The following is a 22,066-nucleotide window of genomic DNA, read 5'->3' on the forward strand; positions in this document are numbered from 1 at the left end:
ATATATTATATGAAAACATTAAACGAGATAAATGTATAGTATATTAATTAATATTATGTAGTTTTGTATTATTTCTCAAATTATTGGTGTTGAATTATGTTGTTAGGCGCAAGAACAAAATTGATTATTATTATTATTATTATTATTATTATTTGCAATGTTGTATATATAAAAAGAAAAACGTAACATTTATGTAAAGGTCCAAAATTAAATTTTGAAATTTAATGAAAAAGGGTATGCATTATTACACATTGCCTTAAATATCAAAGGTTTTTGAATTTTTGCATGGAAAACATTTAATTGTATAATGATGCACCATACCATTTAAATGCAACTTACTGTTTCAACCACCAACCCTTGCTTTTTAATACTAAATAAAATACTAACCAAAATTATTTTATTTTATTTTCCAGAATTAAATACAATCAAAATTAATTATATTTATTTTACTAATGAAATTTTGGTAACGTACTGTAATTCTTATTCTATTTTTTGTTGATTCATTTGTATAACTGAAAATATTAGTATGATAAAATAAAATTAGGGTCAATACTACACAAATTAGCTCTAATCACCATATATAAAATACGCAATTAATATACTGCTTCAATTCATGCAATATGTACTGTCAATAATACTATTTTATAAGTGAAATTGATTTATATTTTATGTGTTCTATCGTCAATATTTCCCAAATAAAATTGTACAAAATATTTCACGAAATTCTGTAAAATTCTCTATATTTTCAAAATTGTGTCAAATTCGTTCATAGGTTTATAAACTTTTCGGTCGTTCTTATTTAGCAGTGATTGATCTGCACACATTAAAATTTTCATTTTTAAATTCTTAAAATTATAATTATACACATTATTCTTATATTTAATCTAAAAAAACAGTAAAAATATATTAAAAATAATTATTTTTTTCTAGTTATAAGAGTTTTTTTACTATTTTTTTTAGACTAAATATAAGATGAACAAATATATTTATAATTTTAGCTATTTAGAATAAAAATTTTGAAATTCACTGCATGTTAAACTCCGTAAGTAAAGATTGCCGAAGGAACTAGACACAGAATTGAATGAAATGTAGCCATATTTCGCACTATCAACATTCTTTAAAAAAAAAAAAAAAAAAATTATTTAAAATATAATAAGGCAAACGGGAATTGACATATACAGACAATATAAGTAACTTATACACCATCTTCTTAACCTGTATAAACATCAAAACTAAGCCTAAACTATGCATTACATTAGTTTGAGCTCCAAACACACTACATATCTCTCATATAAATATAAATATATATATATACAAAACCGCTGCCCCTGCCATCGCCGCCACGGCGCTGACCGCGGGCGGCTTCGAACAGAAACCATACATTACGGGGCAGCATTACCGTCTGCGGGTTTTTCCTTTTCCCTCTCTTTTTCGTCCGTCTGTATTTTGTCGAATGACTTCTGGCTCTGGAGCTCGACCACGGGCGGGGCATTTGCTTCTGTAGTTTTCTTGAGGACATCGGTGGTGGTGGTGGTGGTGGCGCCTCTGCCGGGGCTCGTCAGAGTCTTCTCCACCTCTTCGAACTTAGAGGTGGCCAGCGGCGCAGTGCCGACAGTTTTGGTGGAGTTCGGGCCTTCAATTGTCAACGACGCCGCGTCGTCTCTAGACGCATACCAGGTGTTGCCGCAGGCGACGCACTCCAGCTGAAAATAAAACATGACATAAAAACGAGATCACACAATGCCATTTTGGCTTGCAATCGCTGTAAAATTTAAAGATTTGTATTTTAAGGACCTGATAGCGGTCTCCGTGTCCAGTCTGGATGATATCGATCAAACCCACTTGTTTCTCATTGCATCTTTTACAGCGAGCGTCAGTCATCTTCCCGAGCGAAGAAAGAAAAAGGAAGAAAGTGAGAGTCGGGTAAAGAAATACGGCTATAGTGATGAAATCATGGAACATAGCATTGTGTGACTGACCTGCAAGCGGCCTGATTTCTCGGGTTCCCTGCTTGCTATTTCCTCTGCCGTTAAACCTTCCTGAGGAAAATAAATGTAGTGATGGGAGGTAGTCGTCAGCTACTATTTAAATATCGTAGGTTAGTAGAAAACCGAAGGGTAATGAACCCATACGATCTGTCACGTCTCAAGGACAAACTAGAAAATTTTGGAAGAAAAGATCCATGCACAACATTATCTTGTAAAATAGAAAATAATAGATTCGACGTAAGAACATCGAGTTGTGCACATAAATAAGAAATAAATGGAAGAAAAAACCATTGTAAATTCAAAAACCAAAGACGAAAAAAAACAGATGGACAGGCAACAGCCCAAGCACTTAGAGACCAAATCACCCAAGTAGATAGCCGAACTATTGTTGAAAATAAAAAAGAATCAAGCCGACTTTGGCAGAATAAGAAAATATATTATGAATGAAGATTGCATCTCAATTAATAAAATGATACTATCATGTTTCGAGTTACAACATTATAATGTTATTTCTGGTTCAGTGGTTCTATATGGTTATCATTTAATAATAAGATAATACAAAAATAAGGATATGGTAGAATGCAGTTGTATCATATTATAAATCAAATTTCTATTATAACAATTATCTTATAATGTTTCCTCGAAGAAAATGTCCAAAGTAACAGATTTTCAGCATGCAACTATTCTAGCTCCAGACATAATTAGATAAAGCTGACCTAGTGGGTGCATGATATGAAAAATGAAATAGTAGAAAGATATCTCGGATCAGATGTTATGGGAAACATGTGATACAGCTGCAACATTCTCCAAATCAAAGTCACAATTGAACAAAACTAATTAACAAAGATAGCATGGAAAGCAACTTGATGAAACTCGATCCCTCAGGAAACTGCCAAATTTTGGGGGTAGCGAGATCAGGCAAGTCATAGATGTGTTTATGAATAATATATTTCAATCGTATTTGCACACATGCCAAAAACAATCTAAATGGGACAAAACATATAAATAAAGGATTGGATTAGCTAGATAATCACTCAAAAATAGATAATCCGCACCTTTAATTCGTGAGGTGACATATTCAATATTTGTGAAGGTTCCAGCTCCTTATTCAGAAGGCGTCGTGCTAGTGTAGCATTACTCTGTTAAAATAATTAGCAAAATCAAAGAAATAAAGAATGAGTTATTTATCAATAAATAACATATAAAACAGAAAATCGGCTGAAAGAAAAACCAGGAACAGATCCCAAGATTTTCAAACAAGTTCTGCAGATCGGACTACATGATCACTACTAAGTCCAGAGGATTTCCACGACAACAATCATTAATAAATTCAGGCATGAGTGCTGCTGTAAGCATATGAGCTAACTGTATAATAATCACCTTAAGATTGAAAGCTAACTGCCGCATCTTTTGGTTATACTTCTGAAAATCAGCCGAGAGTGCAGAGTGTGCGGCTTTCTCAAGTGCAACTATGGCTGGAACAGCTGCATCGGGCCACTCGAATGATGAACCTTCCTATATGACACATATGGAAAGAGGAGGATCAAACCCAAGGACATAAATAACAAGTAGATAATCTTATCAAATTTTATCAATTATATATACAATAGAAACATTTTTGGTAGCCATATGGATAAGAAAATCATTCCAAGAAAATTTCAGATATCATATGATAAGGCAAGAACTTACATTCGAAGCCTTATCATGCGATCCATTATTAGAGCCACCACTATTATTATCAGGACTTCGAACATCTGAACCAAGCCTGTCTTCCCCATTATTCGGCTTACTTCCAGCAGGAGTGCATATGTACTGAATAGATTGAAGAAGCTTTTCCAACCACTTGTCACGCTGAGTTTCCTCAGTCAACATCTTAAATTTTGAAAGAATAGCATAGTGTTCTGATGAACTACCAGAATCGTTCACTGGAGTTCCAGGTTTAAGAGATTGGGGTCTGCCACCAAGTCCTTCATCATCCCTGGAGACATCCAAATGTGAAATGCTCTTTCGTCTAAGAAGTCTCTTACTCTTTACTTGATCTTCATGATCAACATCAGTATCCTCAGGCACAAGGTCTGGTACATCTCCAAGCCGTGCAAGAGTCTTTTGAACAAGAAGATCAATCTCATGCTGTTTGCTCTCTTCATAATCTTTATCTGTTAGCTTAAAGAGCTTCCTCTGTTCAGTGTCGTACACTTTCTGCACAAAAAAACCAGGGTGTTGCTGGCGAGCTGGAATCTGCTTATTCAGAGGTATAAAGTGAACCACACACTTATGAAAGATGGATTCTGCTGGAACTTCATCTCTGTGGAAACTATAGAACAGTTCTCTTGTATCAATTAATGGCCAATTTCCACCGGTTCTTTTTTCTGCCTCCTCTGGGCGATAGAACCACTGTCCTGTTACCATCAATTCACCATGCCAGGTTTGAGAAATGTCCTGTAAGCATAATAAAAATTCAATAAGAGAAAAACAGTGTATGCAGCATCATATTCATATGCCTAATAACAGAGAGAAATATAGCTATCAAAAGCCACAAGCTTTTCAATATAGCATTCGCACATCAAATACCCCAACAAAATAGACAAGCAAACCTGCATATATATATATATATGTATATAAAAGGGGCTAATTGAACACAGACACTTCACACCACCATTTTCCATTAAATCAAACTTACACTAATGCCAAAAATAAAAACAATGAAATTTTAAAGACTAACAACATGTCAATTCATGATTGCAACAAACACGAAAACAAAAACAGACACTCTCAACTACCTATAACTAAGATGAAACAAAATTGCAAGAGAGCATTTAAAGAACACTTACGTAAACGATAAAGTTTCAAAATAACATTGCTCATTAGCTAACTCAAGCATATAAACAAGGTTTCACCTTAATTATAGCCACATAAGGCTTCTGATTCTTTTCTTCAGGATGAAAGAGCGCCGGATCCTCCTATAGATAAAATCAAAACAATCCGATATGGTGAGAACTCAAAAAACATCATCTACATGAAGTACATAAAATCATTGCACAAACAAAAGAAAAACCATAACCAAGTCCTCGAACTTCTTCCATCTCAAACACTCGATTTTTGTCCCATCGGGGAACTGATATAAAGCTTATACAAACCAAAATTCCAGCCAATTTGGTGAAACAAAATCAAGGTAAATTCTCAATCTCAGGCTAAGAATAAGAAAACGAAAAGAATTAGAACTTATATGACAGAAATCCCTTCAGAAATGGTGAAAATTGGAAAATTAAACACTGCATCAATCGAAAACGAAGCTTAAAAACCTCATACGAATATACAGAACGAAATTCACAATAAGCAGGCAATGAAAAGCCATCCGAAAGATAGGATACCGACTGACAAGGAAATATTGAGTGCCATTGTACTCAAACGATTCGTAATGACTCCTCCTTCCTCTTCCTTTCCCCGTAACCCTAACCACCGCTCCAATCGGCTGCGCCTCCACATCCGCCTGCTCCTCATTCTCGCTCGCCACCTCCGGCTCAGGCTCAGCGTCCTTCTTCTGCTTCTTCTTCTTGCGGTCGCTCACTTTCGCGTCCTCCTCTTCGTCATCGTCGGGGAATTGTACGACCTTACGCTTCCTTCGGTTCAGGTTCTCAGCGCCTGCAGACTTCCGCCGCGGAGGCAGAGCGCTCTCCTCGTCGTCGCTCGGCGGCGCCTGCGCAAAACGGCGGTTGCGCATGTTTCGCCTCTCGACGGAACCAAAAGTGCTTCTATGGGGAACTTTTGGGCTTGGGTAGATAAACGCGGCGCGTAGTGATTACGCGCTCAGGGTGGCGCGTGTGGAGGGGTGGTCGCTCGTCGGGTACGTAAATTGATACGAAGTCAACTAGTCCTATTTAGAAATAGCCGCCAAAGATGTACTAATTTTACGTTTGTTTCATTTTTTTTCTACGTAACTTTTAATATTTTTTATTTTTTCGTTCTATTTCAAATTATTTATTATATTTTTTTAATAAAAATAATTATATATTAATATCAAAATATTTTTAATTTTTATTTAAATTAAAAAATATATTTTTATTTTTTACTATTACTTTTTAATTTATTGAAAAGAAACACAAAGCCCTTTTTAAAAAAAGGCTGAAGAAAAAGTATATACTATTAAAAATTAATATATTATATATAATAATTATTTTTATATTATTTATACGATTTTCAGCGCTTCTTTATTAAAAAATCTATTCAATTCAAAATACCAAACAAACACTCTAGACACACAAACCGGTTATATTTAGCTAATATTGTAATACTTATAATTTATTATTTTTATTTTAGCAAATAATAATTAAATTATCATTATTTTTATACTTATTCTATTATTTTTTTAATATTTTAAATAAAAATTTTATAATACCCTTATTTTATTTTTTATTTACATATTTTATGTTAAAATATATTACTATTTTTATTTTTTTTTATCCAACCAAACAAACATAAATATAAATGACAAAATAATAAATTAAGTATGTAATATTCTTTCTATTCCAATTAAAAATATAATAAAAGTAATTAAACACTAATATTAAAATATTTTTTATTTTTACATAAATTATAAAATATTATTACATATACATAAAGTAAAAAAAAAAATATAAAAAACTATTTTACAAAATTTTGTAAAAATATATATATATATATTTATAAACCAAAGAATCATTAATATTTTCTTAAAAAATAGTATAAATATATTCATTTTGTATTTTTTAATTAATATAATTTTTATATTGGGTATAAGAATCATCTCAATAATATTAAAATTAATAATTTTTTATATTTTAATTATTAATTATTAATTTTTTAAAAGCGAATAATATACCTTATATATTATATATATATTATATTAATATGTATTATATTTTTATTTAATTTTTTGTAATATGCAGGAAAATCATGCCAAAAAATTTGCTGAACGCAGGAAAATCATGTTGCTGAACAAACTTATAATTTTAAAAACTTATAAATAAAAATATCACTTGAAAAAAATGAAGAAAGTATTATAGGATGTTTCGCAAATAATTTTTTTGAAGAGTTTTTAGCTTATTGAATAGTTTAGCTGTTTGACCAGTCAAAAAATTAGGTGTTTGATAAACTAGCTTTTTGGAATAGCTTTTTACCATAAGTAAAATTTTATTATGCATTTTACATAAATAAATATATTTTGATTATTTATTAATTATATTAAAATATTTTATTATATTATAGTTTTATTTTTATAAATTTAAAAAAAAAATTATTTTTTATATAAAAATTATTTTAATGGTAAAATATATAAATATATTAAAATCAATATAAATAGAAAATATGAATATTAATAATTTATTTTTATATTAAAATTATATTATATAAATTATATACTAAAAATAAATTAAATTTATTAAAAATTATAAATATAACAAACTAACCGATAACTAACATAATAAATATATACACGAAAAATTTATTATTTTATATTTTACATAATTTTCAATAGAAAAAACTATTTATATATTTTAATAAAAATATATTATAAATTTAACGGTAATAAAAATAAATATTTTTATAAAAAAGTAAAATAAAAATATCTTCAATTATCAGTATAACCACCTAATATCAAACAATTATTTGATCAAATATTTTAATATAAATAAGTAATTGAATCAGCTAATTAAAGCAATTAACAGCTAATTGAATCAAGTATACTTAATCGCGAAACACGACCTTTCAACGAGGTCCATGAACTTGTAAGAAAAAAAAAAAAAAGATCTTGTATTGCTTCTAGAACGTAGTGCTCTTCTGCCTCCCCTGATTCGAAACATTTCTTCAACACCACACAATTTATCAAAGAGCTTCAAATCATTCCACAAATTCCGGGGAGAAATCTCCATACCCATCTCTCTCCCCTCCCCTGCGGCTCTACACCAACACCCTCCATCCAGGTTGTTCTTCTTCTTCATCTCAATTTCCGCGCTTTTATCGACTTTATATTCATATGCGTGGGTTTTTTATTTTGTTGGAATCTCGCAATTCCGTGTTGTGCTCTGATGAGTTTGGAACAAAATTGGGAATTTCCTTACGGTTGGTTATCTGCGGGACTGGGAAAACTTTTGCTTTGATAAGTACTTTATCTCAATTCGGATTAGGGATTTGAGTGAAATAGGGTTGGGGAATCGTGGAATTTGTGTAGAAATATCTGTGTACTGTATCTGTGTTTTGGGGACGTTTTGATCGTTCAACTTGCTTGAATTTATCGTCGGGAATCGCATTCCAAAGGAAGGAGGATTTCTGGAGCTAAGAATCATCGAATTTCTAAATTGGAAGTTGAAGCCCAAATTAGGGTTAGGGTTAGGGTTTGGCAATTGTTGGTTAAGAAGATGATAGATTCGATTGCTGCCACTTCCCTTTTGGGGAGCCGACCAATTCCTCGAAGCTATTACTGCAAAAATGTTTATTGCAATAGGAAGGGCATCGATCTTTGCCGGCAATTCATCAGCCTGAAAATTTTCGTCTCCGATCCATTTCCATTTCCATTTCTGAGATTGCGAGCTAATCCTCGAACTAGATCATTGATAAAGTCTCAGGCAATGGAGCTAACCCGCAGGGAGGCATATGGATTCCGGCGAGAGCAAATTCCTAGAGATTTCCGGCATGGGATGGGGATGGAGAGCGCCGTCGATTATAAACCTGGAATGTGGCCGCCGGAGAACAAGGCGGATAATCCGTCTCTCAACAATCCGTTGCTCCGGCAGGAAAGGATGGGCTGCGGGTGGCTGACCGCCGTGTTTGAGTGGGATGGAGTGCTGATCGAAGATAATCCCGATCTCGAGAAGAATGCGTGGCTGGCACTTTCCGACGAGGAAGGGAAATCGCCTCCGCCGGCGTTCGTTCTCCGGAGGATCGAGGGCATGAAGAACGAGCAGGCGATAGCGGAAGTTCTCTGCTGGTCGCGAGACCCGAGCGAGCTGAGGAGAATGGCGTCTAGAAAGGAAGAGATTTATCAGTCGTTGCACGGCGGGGTTTACCGTCTCCGCCCCGGTTCGCAAGAGTTCATAACTCTGCTGATGCAGTACAAGGTTCCGACGGCGTTGGTTTCAACTCGACCCAGAAAATATCTCGACGCAGCGATCGACGCCATTGGGATTAACGGGATTTTCGACGTGATCGTCGCTGCGGAGGATGTTCATAGAGGAAAACCCGATCCGGAGATGTTTATGTACGCGGCGCAGCTCCTGCAGTTCATACCCGAAAGGTGTATCGTCTTCGGAAACTCGAATCGGACGATCGAGGCTGCACACGATGCTCGGATGAAATGCGTCGCGGTTGCTAGCAAACATCCGGTGTACGAGCTTAGTGCTGCCGACCTGGTGGTGAAATCCCTTAATGAGCTGTCAATGGTCGACTTGAAGAACCTTGCAGGCGTCGAACTTCCTGAATTCGGATTGGAGATGGAGATGGAGGTCGAAGAAGAAGATGACTGGGGCGCGCCCTCGACTGTTGGAGTTGACGATGGTTTCTGGTGATGCATTCGACGTGTACATAAGGTTTTATTCTAACTCGATACCCTTTTTCATACCGTATATAAAGTTATAAGCGATAGAAGCTATGATTTTTAAAAAAGAAATGTCGCGGAAAGGGGTACGGTATTTTTAAGAAATGTGATCACCATATCTAATGTCTTGTATATATGTATTGTGTGTGATAATATGATATCATATGCATCGAAAGTTGTCGTTCGATCTTTATATGTGTCGAGATTGGTGTGATATCATGTGTAGTTTCTCGGTGTTTTCGGAGGAACTGTTATAGCTTATAAGGAAATTGATATGGCTTATCTTATAACACAATCAGCTAAGCTGATTTAGCCGGATCAACACATAATCTACAGGTTTGTTTGGTAGTTTGGAAAATTTTGGTTTGAGTTTGGTATTAAAATATGTATTATAGGATATTTTGTGAAAAAAAAAAATGTAATTTTTTTCGGTAATCGCATAGTGCAAATAATAGTAAAAATTGGAAATTTTTGGTTAAAGAAACAAACACTAATATTTACACCATGCATTGAGAAGCCTTGCTTTTCTTATAAAGTTTGGTTGCCATAGATGATTTTTATTTTATTATTTCATTTTTTTTATAATTTGAATATAATATTTTGTTAAATAAAATTATACTAACTTCGTGGACCGTTAAGATTATATTAACCTTTTACGATATACTCAACATTAAATATATATATATATATTTTGTATATAGTATTATAAGATTCGAGTAGAAATATATATATATATATTTTTTAAATTTGTATTAAGTTAATATTAAAAAATACAAAAAATAAAATAAATGTGGCCCTTTACTCGGACAAAGTATAATATATATAAATATATATTTACATTAATAAATTGACGATAGTGGTCAAGTAAAGAAAGGCCGTAAGGTCATTATTGCAATTGATTTTGTGTGTTTTTCAGTTTTTGTTTCACAATATAAACTTTAGGCATGCAATTTTCAAAATAAATAAATAAATTATTATCAATCCTTATAAAATATTTTCTTCGTTCCACATATCATATCTATGTTGCCGTTTCTGTTTGTTCATATACCATATCACTTTTCTTTTTTGGAAAATGATTATACACTTTAATCTCATTTTAAACTTTTAATTTTTTTTTTTAAATTTTAATTAAACTAATTAGTTATCTTAATCTTAATTTATAATTATTTATATTATAGGATAATTATTTTCACTAATACATTTTTAATTATGTACTAATTATACTCCTTCTAAAATACCGTGTCTACGGTTTAGCAGCCACGGTAGATGGAGGGAGCATGTATCAAAAGTTATTATTATACCAATCCATACTATCATTACACAAACCAATAATCTTACATTGTTTTCTATTTAAATAAATAAATAACTTGTTTTATAATTTATAAATAATAATAAAAAAAAAAAATTGCATGGCCTGATATGGTTCACAGGAAATTGCACAATTAAATAATTACGAATGAATATTCTGTTATCATATAATAAATATAAAATTAACAATGTTTTACTTTTAAATAAAAGCAACCATCCATTATAATAAAAGAAAAAAATATATAGAGAGAGATAATTACATATACTTGACTTTAATTTTATTTTATTTTAAAAAATATTTGTAATATTTTAATCATAAGACTACCTCTATCATTCTTTTTAATTAACTTTATTAAAGTAGGATTCCATTTCCTGTATAAAATATATTCTTTAGTCGAAAGGCAAATTTACATATCGCTATAATGTTCATAAAAGTGGAGAAATATACAAAAATAAAAAAAAATAATAATAAAATATTAGAATAAAATACAATTAAATGGGTAGCAAATAACATGGTCCAATTTATCATCATTGCTTCCAAATTATTATTGTTTTCTATTCTTACTATTATTGAAGTTTTTTGTTTTCAATAGAATTAACAAGTACTTCCTCCGTCCCATAACAAAGTATCTATTTTTTCATTTTACTTCGTCCTATAACAAAGTATGCAATTTTTTTAAGTAACTGTACTATCTATCTAACGTTACAAATACTCTTACAACTTACAATATATTACACAAACGCCATTACGTTTATATCACACATACTAACAAAATTATTTTAGTCATTTCTACTTTATTCATACTATATCCCAATATAATACTAATATTTTTAAAACTACATGCAAAAGGCAAATCGATATTTTTTTGGAACGGAGGGAGTATTTATATTGTTATTACATAAGTTACTAGTTAAATACTCATTTAAATATATTTTCAATTTCCATTGTGTGCTTCTAGAAAATAATTATTAATTTTCTTTTTATAAAAAAATCAAATTATCTCCTCTCAATTCAATGAAAGTCTTTGTATAAATTAAAAATAATAATATTTTATTAATTAATAAAATTGTGTAAGATAATTTTGATTTTTTTAAAAAAAATAAAAATAAATTTGAAGGTACGTTTGTTTTGTAAGATAGTTCTAAAAAATTTTTTTTATGTAAAATATGAAGAATTATACAGGTAAAAAAACACATCTTTAATACTTTAATATTTAGATATAATTATTTTTATTGATGCTGCAATTCAACAATATTTTCCAACCATTAAACCACATTTTTATAATATTGTTGTAAATCATAATAAAACTTTATAATTTGCAAGTCCAATTATATTTAGGTTGGTACATTTTTATAACTGGTAACTCCAATTATCTTTTACTATTATAATTGGTAAGTTCATTATTTAAATTTATACTTATTATTATTTTTAGGTTGACACATTATTTATATATTTTTTAGTATAAATAAAAAATAATATTTGTTTTTATTAATTTATTACTTAAATATTTGAGTAGATATTTGGATGACAATTAAATTTACAGTGAAATAAAAAAATAATATGATAGCATAAATTGTTTTATATTTATATAACTATTTATGGTAAAGTGATCATTAACATATTAACAGTAAAACAAGACAATATATACAAGACAAAATATATATATATATATATTATATTTATTTTAAGATTTTTTGTATTATAAAAAATATTGTATAGTATTTTTATTTTTATTTTTTTGATAATTTCATATTATTTAAAAAAAACTATGTACAATACTTTAAAAGACTGCAATTGCTAAAAGTCTAGTGCAAATTTTTAAAAATTATAAAATTATCTTGTCAAAAAATTATTTTAAATTAAGCATATATATCAAATTAAAATACTAAACAAAAAGCAACTATTAAACAATTATTAGGTATTTGTTTATTATTTTAGCTTGAAATATATTTTTAATACAAATAGAAAAAATTGTTAATTTTTAAAAATATTTTAAAACTTTTTTATCACCATTTATCAATAATACTAGTATTTAAAAAAAAAATATACCAAATTAAATATATATTTTGTTAAAAAATAAAATACTCAAATACCCTAACGTTTTATAGGAAAAAGGAAAGTTATGTCTAAACGGATTGTGTATAAATAATTACACAGCCATTTCAGTCTCCACTTGGTTCAAAAATCAGAAGACTATCAGATAGAAGAAGAAGAAGAAGAAGTAGAAGACGAAGCGCACTCGAAATTCTCCACTCACTCAACTCTGTGGATAATCGGTACCTTCTCCACTCGCCTCGCTACTGTATTTCTCTCGATTGGTTCTTCTCTTTTCTTGAATTTCAAGGTTCGGTTCGGTTCGGTTCCCATGGAATATATCTATATCGCTTTTTGCTGCATTTATTCGTTGTTTTTGATACTTGTCTGCGGATTTGTGTAACTTTATAGTCTCGCTCTCTTCGTTAATATGTTAGGATGTTTAAACTCAGTTATTCTGCATTCATGAGATTGGCTAGCTTTTGGGAATTTAATCTGCTGGATTTATTGTATGCTGTTGGTTTTTGTCAGATTATTAAGTAGATGGAAATTATTGACAATTCATCGGAATGAATTGACTTTCACATTTGACTGTTTTTGTGTAGTCCTCCTTGGCTTTCCTGACTCTTTTGATTGAATAGGAGGATTTGACGGTTGAGTCGAAATGTGGCCATGAGGATTTATTGAGGTTTCTTATTGATGATTCTGTTGCCCTAAGTAATTGTGATGCTTATATGACTGAATTTGCGTTTTTTGAAATTTAAGGTTGGATTTGAAGTATGAACTCGTGAGTTTGAAGATTGGGTTAGCTTGAATTTGATATGTATGGGTTTGGAGTTCTTTTGTACTTATTTCAGATGTACCTGTTTAAGAAATTGAAGATTTAAATAGTAATGTTCTAAGTCACATTTTTTTGACAACAATTCTGATGATATGTTCTTCTGTACCTGTTTAAGAAATTGAAGATTTAAATAGTAATGTTCTAAGTCACATTTTTTTGACAACAATTCTGATGATATGTTCTTCTGTTGCATCTTCGTTGTTTTGTATTGCCTATTTTCCAGTCTTTTGTGTCAGCTAGTTTAACAGGCCTTTTGGAATGCGGTTCTTAAGTTTTAGTGTGTTTGTTTTTCAGCTTGTAGCATGGAGTTGATGTCGCAGCCTGGTTCATCATGTTGCAGTCATCTTGACAAGATACGTTATGGAGTTCAGAATAATGGAGTTAATTGCATCTATAACGTCACAAAGGCAGCCAAAACTAAGGAAATTTTCTTTGGTTTGCGTCCTTCGCTGCAAAGATCCTTGAAGTTAAACCAAAACTGGAGTTTATATGGGAGTGAAGTTGAACAAAAATCATCTCCTGTAATTGTTGCGGCAAGTCCTCCTACAGAAGATTCTGTTGCAACAGAGCCACTGACAAAAGAAGATCTAGTTGGTTACCTTGCTTCAGGTTGCAAGCCCAAGGAGAAATGGAGGTTCAAATTCTAGCTCTTATTGGTACCTTGATTACAATGACATATTTTCTAGTGGAGCAATTTTCAGCCATTGATACTTTCTTTGAGTTGGTTTAGAATTTTTTTCATAAAAAATTTATAGGTCTCTTTTTATGGAGAAAATTGTAACTTCATGCATGTCCAAAAGTAATATACACTTTTATTGCATTCACCAGGACAGTAATGAAACTGGAATGAAATGAAATGCTAGTTCATATTTCCTTCTCCTTTCCCATTTTGCCTTGTCAGGAGAAGGATAAAGTTGTAAGCTAGTACGGTAGCTATTAGCTTATATTCTTCTAGTTCAAATGAATATCCTATGAATCATGTTATCTCAATTAATGTCAGGAATTTAGGCTATATAAAGGTCTTATGGCTCCTTGCGCTGGTGGATAAATTACTTGTTTGGACTCACAGTCAAGTGATATCATGTGTGTTCTATACGTCATGTATATTAATGGTTGGGGCACCTAATACACCTACATAAATGTGGCTTTTACAGGATAGGAACTGAACATGAAAAGTTTGGGTTTGATGTTGGAACATTCCGACCCATCAAGTATGAACAGATAGCAGAGCTGCTAAATGGTATTTCTGAGCGTTTTGACTGGGATAAAATAATGGAAGGTGACAAGATTATTGGCCTCAAACAGGTAACTCTGTAATAGAAATTTTTATATTTTATAGTATGATGTGTGGTGAGCTTTGCTGCTGTATTCTATATGTTACATAGTTTTTTAATATGTAGGTTTGTTACTTGATATTGTTTTCCATCTTAATAGTTTATCTATATGTATATCCTAAGCATTTTACCCCCAAAATCAGCACGCCTGTATAATATTATTATTGTAACCAACACATTTTGTTTTTTTCATTTTATTTTCTTCCCCTAAGTTTCTCTTCCTTTATTTTAAGTGTTCTATTCTAAGAGTGTTATTTTATGTATTGATATATTTTGAGGTGAAATAGTTGCATATGATGTTTTGAATGGACAAGGAGTGTTGCATGTGACATTTTTGGAGGGAAATTAGTAGATTTGAGTAGTACAAAATTGTGATAGAAATCACAAGTAGACACATCCGCAGTTTTGATAACACTGCACACGTACTTGGTATATCTTATATGCTAGTTTTATTTACTTTCTGTCTCTCGCACATATCTAATATATACTTTTGAATTGCTTGTTGTAATTTTTAAAATATTTAACTGCAGGGAAAGCAAAGCATATCGTTGGAGCCTGGTGGCCAGTTTGAGCTGAGTGGCGCACCACTTGAAACACTGCACCAAACTTGTGCAGAAGTCAATTCACATCTCTACCAGGTTGGCAGAACTGGTTTAATGTCCATTGTACTAATATTTCCGTGTCTTCTGAAAACTTGCCCTTTTGTATTCTTGATGATTATGGTTTATAAACATGAAAACATGCACATCTCTAATTGGAAATATTAATACTCCCTCCGTCTGCCAAATTTATTTTCACTTTCCTTTTTAGTCCGTCCACTAAATTTATCTCATTACTAATTTTGACAAAGTCAACAAATTAACATTTAATTATTACCCTCCATTCAACACTTATTTATAACAAATACTACTAACTTTATTACATTCTCTCTCTTCATTTACTTTACTTTTTAACTAAATTTCCAAAAATACCTTAAACTACCTATCACTTTTTCAATAAAATATTTATTTTTCTTAATTCCCGTGCCAAGCCCAAATGGGCTAATTTTAATGGACGGAGGGAGTATATTATATAACATCCCATCTATTATTATGCTTGTGTTTTTGCAATATTTCTCTTTTGTGAATCATTTGGTTGGTTTAGTACCTTCACTAGTACGTGATAACAAACAGGATTAGGGTTTCTTTTATATCCAAATTATTTTTACTTGAGGTGCCATGGCTCACCTCTTTGAGGTCAAATCCTATTCAAAATTAAGGATTTGTATTGTTGGGAATAAAATGCCCATTGAAGTGCAGATCTTTGCAGTGCAAGTGTGCAACCATGCTTGCCAGCCTTTTTTACAGCCTTCTGCTTCTTCTAGTGCTTGCTTGTCTTTCTATCACTATTTTCATCCAGAACTTTCTATGATGCATGAAATCCTTTTTTTTTTGTGTGTGTGTGTGTGGGGTTGGAATTTAGATCATCTTTCTCTTGCTTACTTCTGCTGTAGTTCAGTGGCAGATAAGTCATTAGTGAAAATGTGACTGTAACACATCTAACAGTTGTTTCTCTCACATGAAATGCTCAGGTTAAAGCTGTTGCTGAGGAGATGGGAATAGGCTTTTTAGGAATTGGCTTTCAACCAAAATGGAAACGTGAGGACATACCAATAATGCCAAAAGTAACTAATATACCAAACCTATACTCTTTCATATTTTATTTTTTTTTTGGAGATAGCTATATTTTTCTGTGCGCACAGAAGGATTGGGCTTGTGCATTTCATTAGACATATTACTGAATTTAGTTTTCGTAAGAGCTGGACAATTTTATTTCCTTTTATATTATTATTATTGTTATAATTTTTAAGTAATAATGTATTAGTGGGCCCCTCTGCTAATTTTTGGTAGGGTCAATTTCAAGAATATCTACTATTCAATGATTAAAATTGATTGTGGTATCCAATTACCCCACATCCACAAACCTTCATCTCCTCTTTCAGGTGATGCTTTGGGAGTGTTTGGTTGTGCTTTAGTGTGTTGGGAATAGTAAAACTTTTGAATTGTGATGTGATATAAATATGTATTTGAATTAATGTTTTGAATAAAACATAATTATGTATGCAATATATTGGATGAAAAATAGTTTTATGATATCTTTTGAGGGGAAAAAATTAAGTTACAATTGCATAAAAAGATGAAAACACAACCAACCACACCCTTTGTCTTTCACCACTTATGATGCAGTTGTTCTATGGTTTAGCTCAATATGACCCTTTTAGACATTATAAATAGTATCCTTTACTTGAGATTTTTATTGCATGCTTTAATTTGTTATTGCTCCATTACCACAAATTTTTGTTTTCTAAGATCTGACAAATGGTTATACATAATGACAAAATATTGAGCTCAGGGAAGATATGACATTATGAGAAATTACATGCCAAAAGTTGGGACACTTGGACTTGATATGATGCTTCGGACATGTACTGTACAGGTGAGCACTAATTTTAACTTTCTGTTTTCCTAGGTTCTAGTTTTAATTTGCTCATCTGTTTTGTTTGAAGCCTCACCATCCAATGAATATGCAGTATATATACCTACATTATGTTTAATTGTGCATGCAGAGCATTTCTCCCAACAAGGATTACATATTTCAATATGCATTTTACAGGTGAATCTGGATTTTCATTCTGAATATGATATGATAAGGAAGTTTCGGGCTGGCCTTGCTCTACAGCCTGTAAGTTTATTATGAGTCGGTAAAGGAATTTCATATCTTCATTTGGAATCTCACTTGTTTGTATAACAGATAGCTACAGCACTGTTTGCAAATTCACCTTTCACTGAAGGAAAACCAAATGGATTTCTAAGCATGAGAAGGTGGTTTCCTTTTCTCAATTGATCGTATTCAGTCTCCTATCTTTCTTCCTTCATCTTACATTCTGAATTGCTTTATTGAAAACTTTGAGGATTGATCTGACACTAGAATTTTCCTGCTCTACAGTCATATTTGGACTGACACCGATAATAACCGCACTGGGATGCTGCCGTTTGTTTATGACGACTCTTTTGGGTATACTTCCTCATATAAAATGGCTTTTAGCTTGGATTACATTATCATTTAAACTACTCACTTTATAGGTTAGGCACCCTGAATCTTTCCTTTCTATTTAAAGCTAACTCACCAATAATTCATTAATCTGCCAACTACTATCTAGGCATAAAGCTGCCATCACCACAGCCATTGAGTTAAATCCGGATCTATTAGAGTTTTTGAGCAACCATATATGACAAAAAACATATTCTAAGTGGGTAATGAACATGCTGTTGAATCCTATTTGTAAACTGAACTAAATCTCCTTCTGTCCTAGTCTTAAGGATTCTAGCAGGAGATGGCCTATAAAATGGGCATGGATATCTCTATTTATATAGTTATGGGTCTTCAGTATCATATTTTGATTTCTTGGGAAATGTGTTTTTATTTCAGATTTCTTGTACAGAAAAATGTAGCATCATCTAACTGTATTTGTGAAAGTCATAATATTTACCATTACTACTCATTTGTAAGATATTTGATTACTCTCTTTTCTTGTTGGGCCAGGTTTGAACGCTATGTGGATTATGCACTTGATGTTCCAATGTACTTCGTATATAGAAAGAAAAAGTACATCGATTGTACTGGGATGTCTTTCCGGGTTTTTATTTTTCCTTCACTCTTTTAGTTCTCCTCATTATATGCTATTTACGTGTTTTAAACTGTAGGATTGCTGCTCACAATTAATCTGCTGCAGGATTTCATGGCTGGGAAACTCCCTAATCTCCGTGGTGACTATCCAACACTCAATGACTGGGAAAATCATTTGACAACAATATTTCCAGAGGTTTATAGTTGGAATTAATTTGATGAACATACATACCAATCATCTCTATGTTTTATCATGAGCTTAGGCAATATTATTTCCAGGTTAGGCTTAAAAGGTACTTGGAGATGAGAGGTGCTGATGGAGGGCCTTGGAGGAGGCTATGTGCACTACCTGCATTTTGGGTATTTTCTCTAGTTTGTTTCGTATCCATGTTCTATTGTTTTTATAGCTGCTCTATGAGCCTGTAACTATGCAAGTGTTCAATTATGGTTCTACTGATGCTCACATTGAAGTACTTTAAGAAATTAGTAATATTTTTATAGTGATTCTAAATGTTCTTTAGAACTTCAATGGAAAGTAGCTTTTTGGGAAAGTTTACTTCTTGTCTGCATTGGAAGATTTTTCTGAAATGTAGAGTAACAGATCTACTGTTTCTAAATTTCAGGTAGGTATCTTGTATGATGATGTCTCTCTTCAGAACGCGTTAGATATGACAGAGGATTGGACTTTAGAAGAAAAACAAATGCTAAGGAATAAGGTAACCGCACTTTCTTAATATATTGATGTTTCATATGACGAATTTCTAGGCTTGCATGCATGCTTTTTCATATTCTCCTACAGCTTCTATTGATAAAAAAATCTTGGATAGAACTTCACAATATTGTGTATAAAAAATGTGCCTGGCTGTTCATATTCTCGCTTTTGATGAATAGGGACTTGAATTATATTATCTTAAAACCGGATTCAAGTGTTTAACCGATTCCACTTTTAATGTAAAGCTCCTTTCCAAACTTGTAATGCTCATTTTTACGTCCTTTAGTTTTCTTATTCTGATCCTTTGTTATTAGTTAGCAGAAACTTCCTTTTTAATTCAAAGCTGTGTAGTAGGTACCCAAAACTGGTCTGAAGACACCATTTCGCGATGGACTGTTGAAGCACGTGGCACAAGAAGTTGTCCAGCTGGCAAAGGTGACATGATGTGCTATTTTATCTCTCTTTAAACGATGTCTGATTGTGCTGTCAACTGTCTTAGATTTCTTCCCATCCTCGTCGAGCTCTTAGTGTTTATTTTCCATTGTTGCAGGATGGCTTGGAAAGAAGAGGCTTTAAAGAAACAGGATTTCTGAATGAAGTCACCGAAGTAGTCAACACTGGTAAACCAATAATATTTTTCTGGCCTGTTTTCTGTCACATTATTCTTTCAATTCTATTGAAATCACAATGCATGCCCCACATCCGGGAACATCAGGTTTTGCTGACAATTGATTTAGTCGATTTTCTGGCTACATAACATTTTTGCAGAACCTATTATTAGATGTCCCAGCATCTCATTAATCCAAAATTATCCCAGAAATGTTTTCATATGACAACCATCATTAACCAAGTTAATTATCCTTTTTCTGCTCATTTTCGTTGCAAAAATCATTGGCACAATGCATTAACCAAGTCTACCCTATAGCCAAGTCATTAATCCTACTTGATGCTATCATTTTCTGAGTCTTTGACGACATACATATTTATGATGATCATTAATTTTTATACGATAGGTGTAACACCTGCTGAGAAGCTTTTAGAAATGTACCATGGGAAGTGGGGAGGAAACGTAGATCCCGTTTTCGAGGAGCTGCTCTACTGAGGAGGTGGGGTGTATATATATATACCGTACCATACCATACCGCAAATGCAAGTTTGTCGTCTCTCTCTCAGGTTAAGCCTCATTACTCACTCATCTTTGCTTCTATGAGATTCTTAATTTGAAGCTATTTTAGGTCATTTTGTTTGATGTGATGCTCTCTCTCTTTCTCACTCTATCTTTTAACACCTTGAGATTCCTCACCCCAATAATTAGAGCAAAGCATGCTTGGATTGGTTTATAGCTTATCATTATTCTCTTTAGTAGTTGCAATAATGTAGCAGGCTTATCTTTCTATCTATGGTTTCCACAACAAATAAAACAATTAGGGTTTAATTCCTCAACGGACCATTTATCATTTTAATTTCATAACTGGAATTTGTTGCAAAATAGTCTATAAATTAAAATCTTTGTACTTTTATTTCTCCGGTCCCGGAGATACCTGTATGGCATCCGGAGGAGTTTGCCAAACATATCATCAATTTATTTGTTAGTTTTTATTTTGATATAACAAGTGGTACTCCGTTTCAATTCAAAAGTTTGTCCAAAATACATTTTTAACATTTATCTGAATTATAAATATACTATTAACAAAAATATTAAAATCTCTTACGAACTTTCACTAATCAATAAAATACTATTATTTTTTTTAAAAAATTCTTTATATATATAATTTTATAATTATTTTTTGTTTGTAATAATGATAGTTTTATTGTGTTATAGTTATTTAAGATGGACAAAAATAATAAACAAGACTTTTATGATTCATTTTAATGGTTTTTTACCTGCATCTAATAAGAATGACGATATTACTTGAAAATTTTAGCTATGTAGGTTAAAATGTAATTTCAATGGAAAAAAAATTGGTTTCATCCACTGCAGTATTATTATTATTATTATTATACTAGTCAATCAATTTATTTATTCATAAAACTAAAATAAAAGACAAGCATAAATACGAAAAATGCAACTATAGATTCAAAATGACAAGCGAAGTAGCAAATAAAACTCGGAAGCTTTTTCAATCTGACTAAAACTGGACAATAATTAAGCCTAAGAGATGTGACTGCAGCGAACCGTAACAAATCAGAACCGTAGAGAATGCATGCAATCACTCCACAGATTTCAGCAGTATTGTCGGCAGCACCAACTTGTACAAAACCAACCCATCAATCTCAACACACACACAAACACACACATATATAGTTCTTGATGAACACCATTAGCATTTAGCAGCAATTATGGAAACAGGAGATTTGAGGGAGGAGAAAGACATAACTACCAATCCAACAACTAATCACACTCCTGTCTTCAATAATTGGAGATTTAAAAGCTTTGGCCCTACTTGATTTGGAATCCCAATTCGACACTCTTCATAATCGTCCAATTTTTACCAAAGAATGAAACAAGCACAAACACCCCCACCAGCCCAGATGTAAAAACAAAATCAACAAAGTGGTGAAAACTTTATTGATTAATTATTTAATTTAATGAATGAAACAAGGGTCAGCCATCA

At 32.0% G+C, this 22,066-nt stretch overlaps 3 protein-coding genes across 4 annotated transcripts; 2 read left to right on the forward strand and 1 right to left on the reverse strand.

The window, feature by feature from the left end:
* Positions 1-1,148: 1,148 nt before the first annotated feature.
* Positions 1,149-5,783, reverse strand: LOC127243164 (uncharacterized). The gene is made up of 8 exons (XM_051263050.1): positions 5,368-5,783; positions 4,886-4,948; positions 3,678-4,427; positions 3,369-3,503; positions 3,044-3,127; positions 1,980-2,039; positions 1,795-1,881; positions 1,149-1,703 (listed from the first exon to the last, which is right to left on the reverse strand). Exons 1-8 carry the CDS (start codon positions 5,707-5,709, stop codon positions 1,383-1,385), a joined length of 1,842 nt encoding a protein of 613 aa, XP_051119007.1. The 5' UTR covers positions 5,710-5,783; the 3' UTR covers positions 1,149-1,382.
* Positions 5,784-7,774: 1,991 nt separating this feature from the next.
* On the forward strand, positions 7,775-9,742 carry LOC127243532 (5-amino-6-(5-phospho-D-ribitylamino)uracil phosphatase, chloroplastic-like). The gene has a single exon (XM_051263610.1). It carries the CDS (start codon positions 8,381-8,383, stop codon positions 9,524-9,526), a length of 1,146 nt encoding a protein of 381 aa, XP_051119567.1. The 5' UTR covers positions 7,775-8,380; the 3' UTR covers positions 9,527-9,742.
* Positions 9,743-13,022: 3,280 nt separating this feature from the next.
* On the forward strand, positions 13,023-20,889 carry LOC127243465 (glutamate--cysteine ligase, chloroplastic). 2 transcript variants are annotated; one of them, XM_051263498.1, is made up of 16 exons: positions 13,023-13,140; positions 14,034-14,373; positions 14,894-15,044; positions 15,604-15,711; positions 16,644-16,736; positions 17,465-17,548; positions 17,726-17,794; positions 17,864-17,934; positions 18,059-18,127; positions 18,656-18,749; positions 18,846-18,935; positions 19,019-19,099; positions 19,363-19,455; positions 19,806-19,886; positions 20,002-20,071; positions 20,465-20,889. In XM_051263498.1, exons 2-16 carry the CDS (start codon positions 14,042-14,044, stop codon positions 20,551-20,553), a joined length of 1,575 nt encoding a protein of 524 aa, XP_051119455.1. In that variant the 5' UTR covers positions 13,023-13,140; positions 14,034-14,041; the 3' UTR covers positions 20,554-20,889. The 2 variants fall into 2 exon arrangements, with proteins under 2 accessions (XP_051119455.1, XP_051119454.1); XM_051263497.1 differs by having other exon boundaries at positions 13,050-13,208.
* Positions 20,890-22,066: the final 1,177 nt, after the last annotated feature.

The sequence above is a fragment of the Andrographis paniculata genome, unplaced genomic scaffold (genome assembly GCF_009805555.1).
Source record: "Andrographis paniculata isolate CXL003 unplaced genomic scaffold, ASM980555v1 Contig95END, whole genome shotgun sequence".
Classification (NCBI taxonomy): domain Eukaryota; kingdom Viridiplantae; phylum Streptophyta; class Magnoliopsida; order Lamiales; family Acanthaceae; genus Andrographis; species Andrographis paniculata.

Coding starts and splice junctions, on each gene's coding strand:
- LOC127243532 (XM_051263610.1), top strand. CDS start 8,381: ATGATAGATTCGATTGCTGCCACTTCCCTTTTGGGGAGCCGACCAATT.
- LOC127243465 (XM_051263498.1), top strand. CDS start 14,042: ATGGAGTTGATGTCGCAGCCTGGTTCATCATGTTGCAGTCATCTTGAC. Junction 15,712..16,643: donor TCAATTCACATCTCTACCAG/GTTGGCAGAACT, acceptor TGAAATGCTCAG/GTTAAAGCTGTTGCTGAGGA. Junction 18,128..18,655: donor GTTTATGACGACTCTTTTGG/GTATACTTCCTC, acceptor TTGTTGGGCCAG/GTTTGAACGCTATGTGGATT.
- LOC127243164 (XM_051263050.1), bottom strand. CDS start 5,709: ATGCGCAACCGCCGTTTTGCGCAGGCGCCGCCGAGCGACGACGAGGAG. Junction 3,128..3,368: donor AGTTAGCTTTCAATCTTAAG/GTGATTATTATA, acceptor TTATTTTAACAG/AGTAATGCTACACTAGCACG. Junction 1,882..1,979: donor AGAAATCAGGCCGCTTGCAG/GTCAGTCACACA, acceptor TCGCTCGGGAAG/ATGACTGACGCTCGCTGTAA.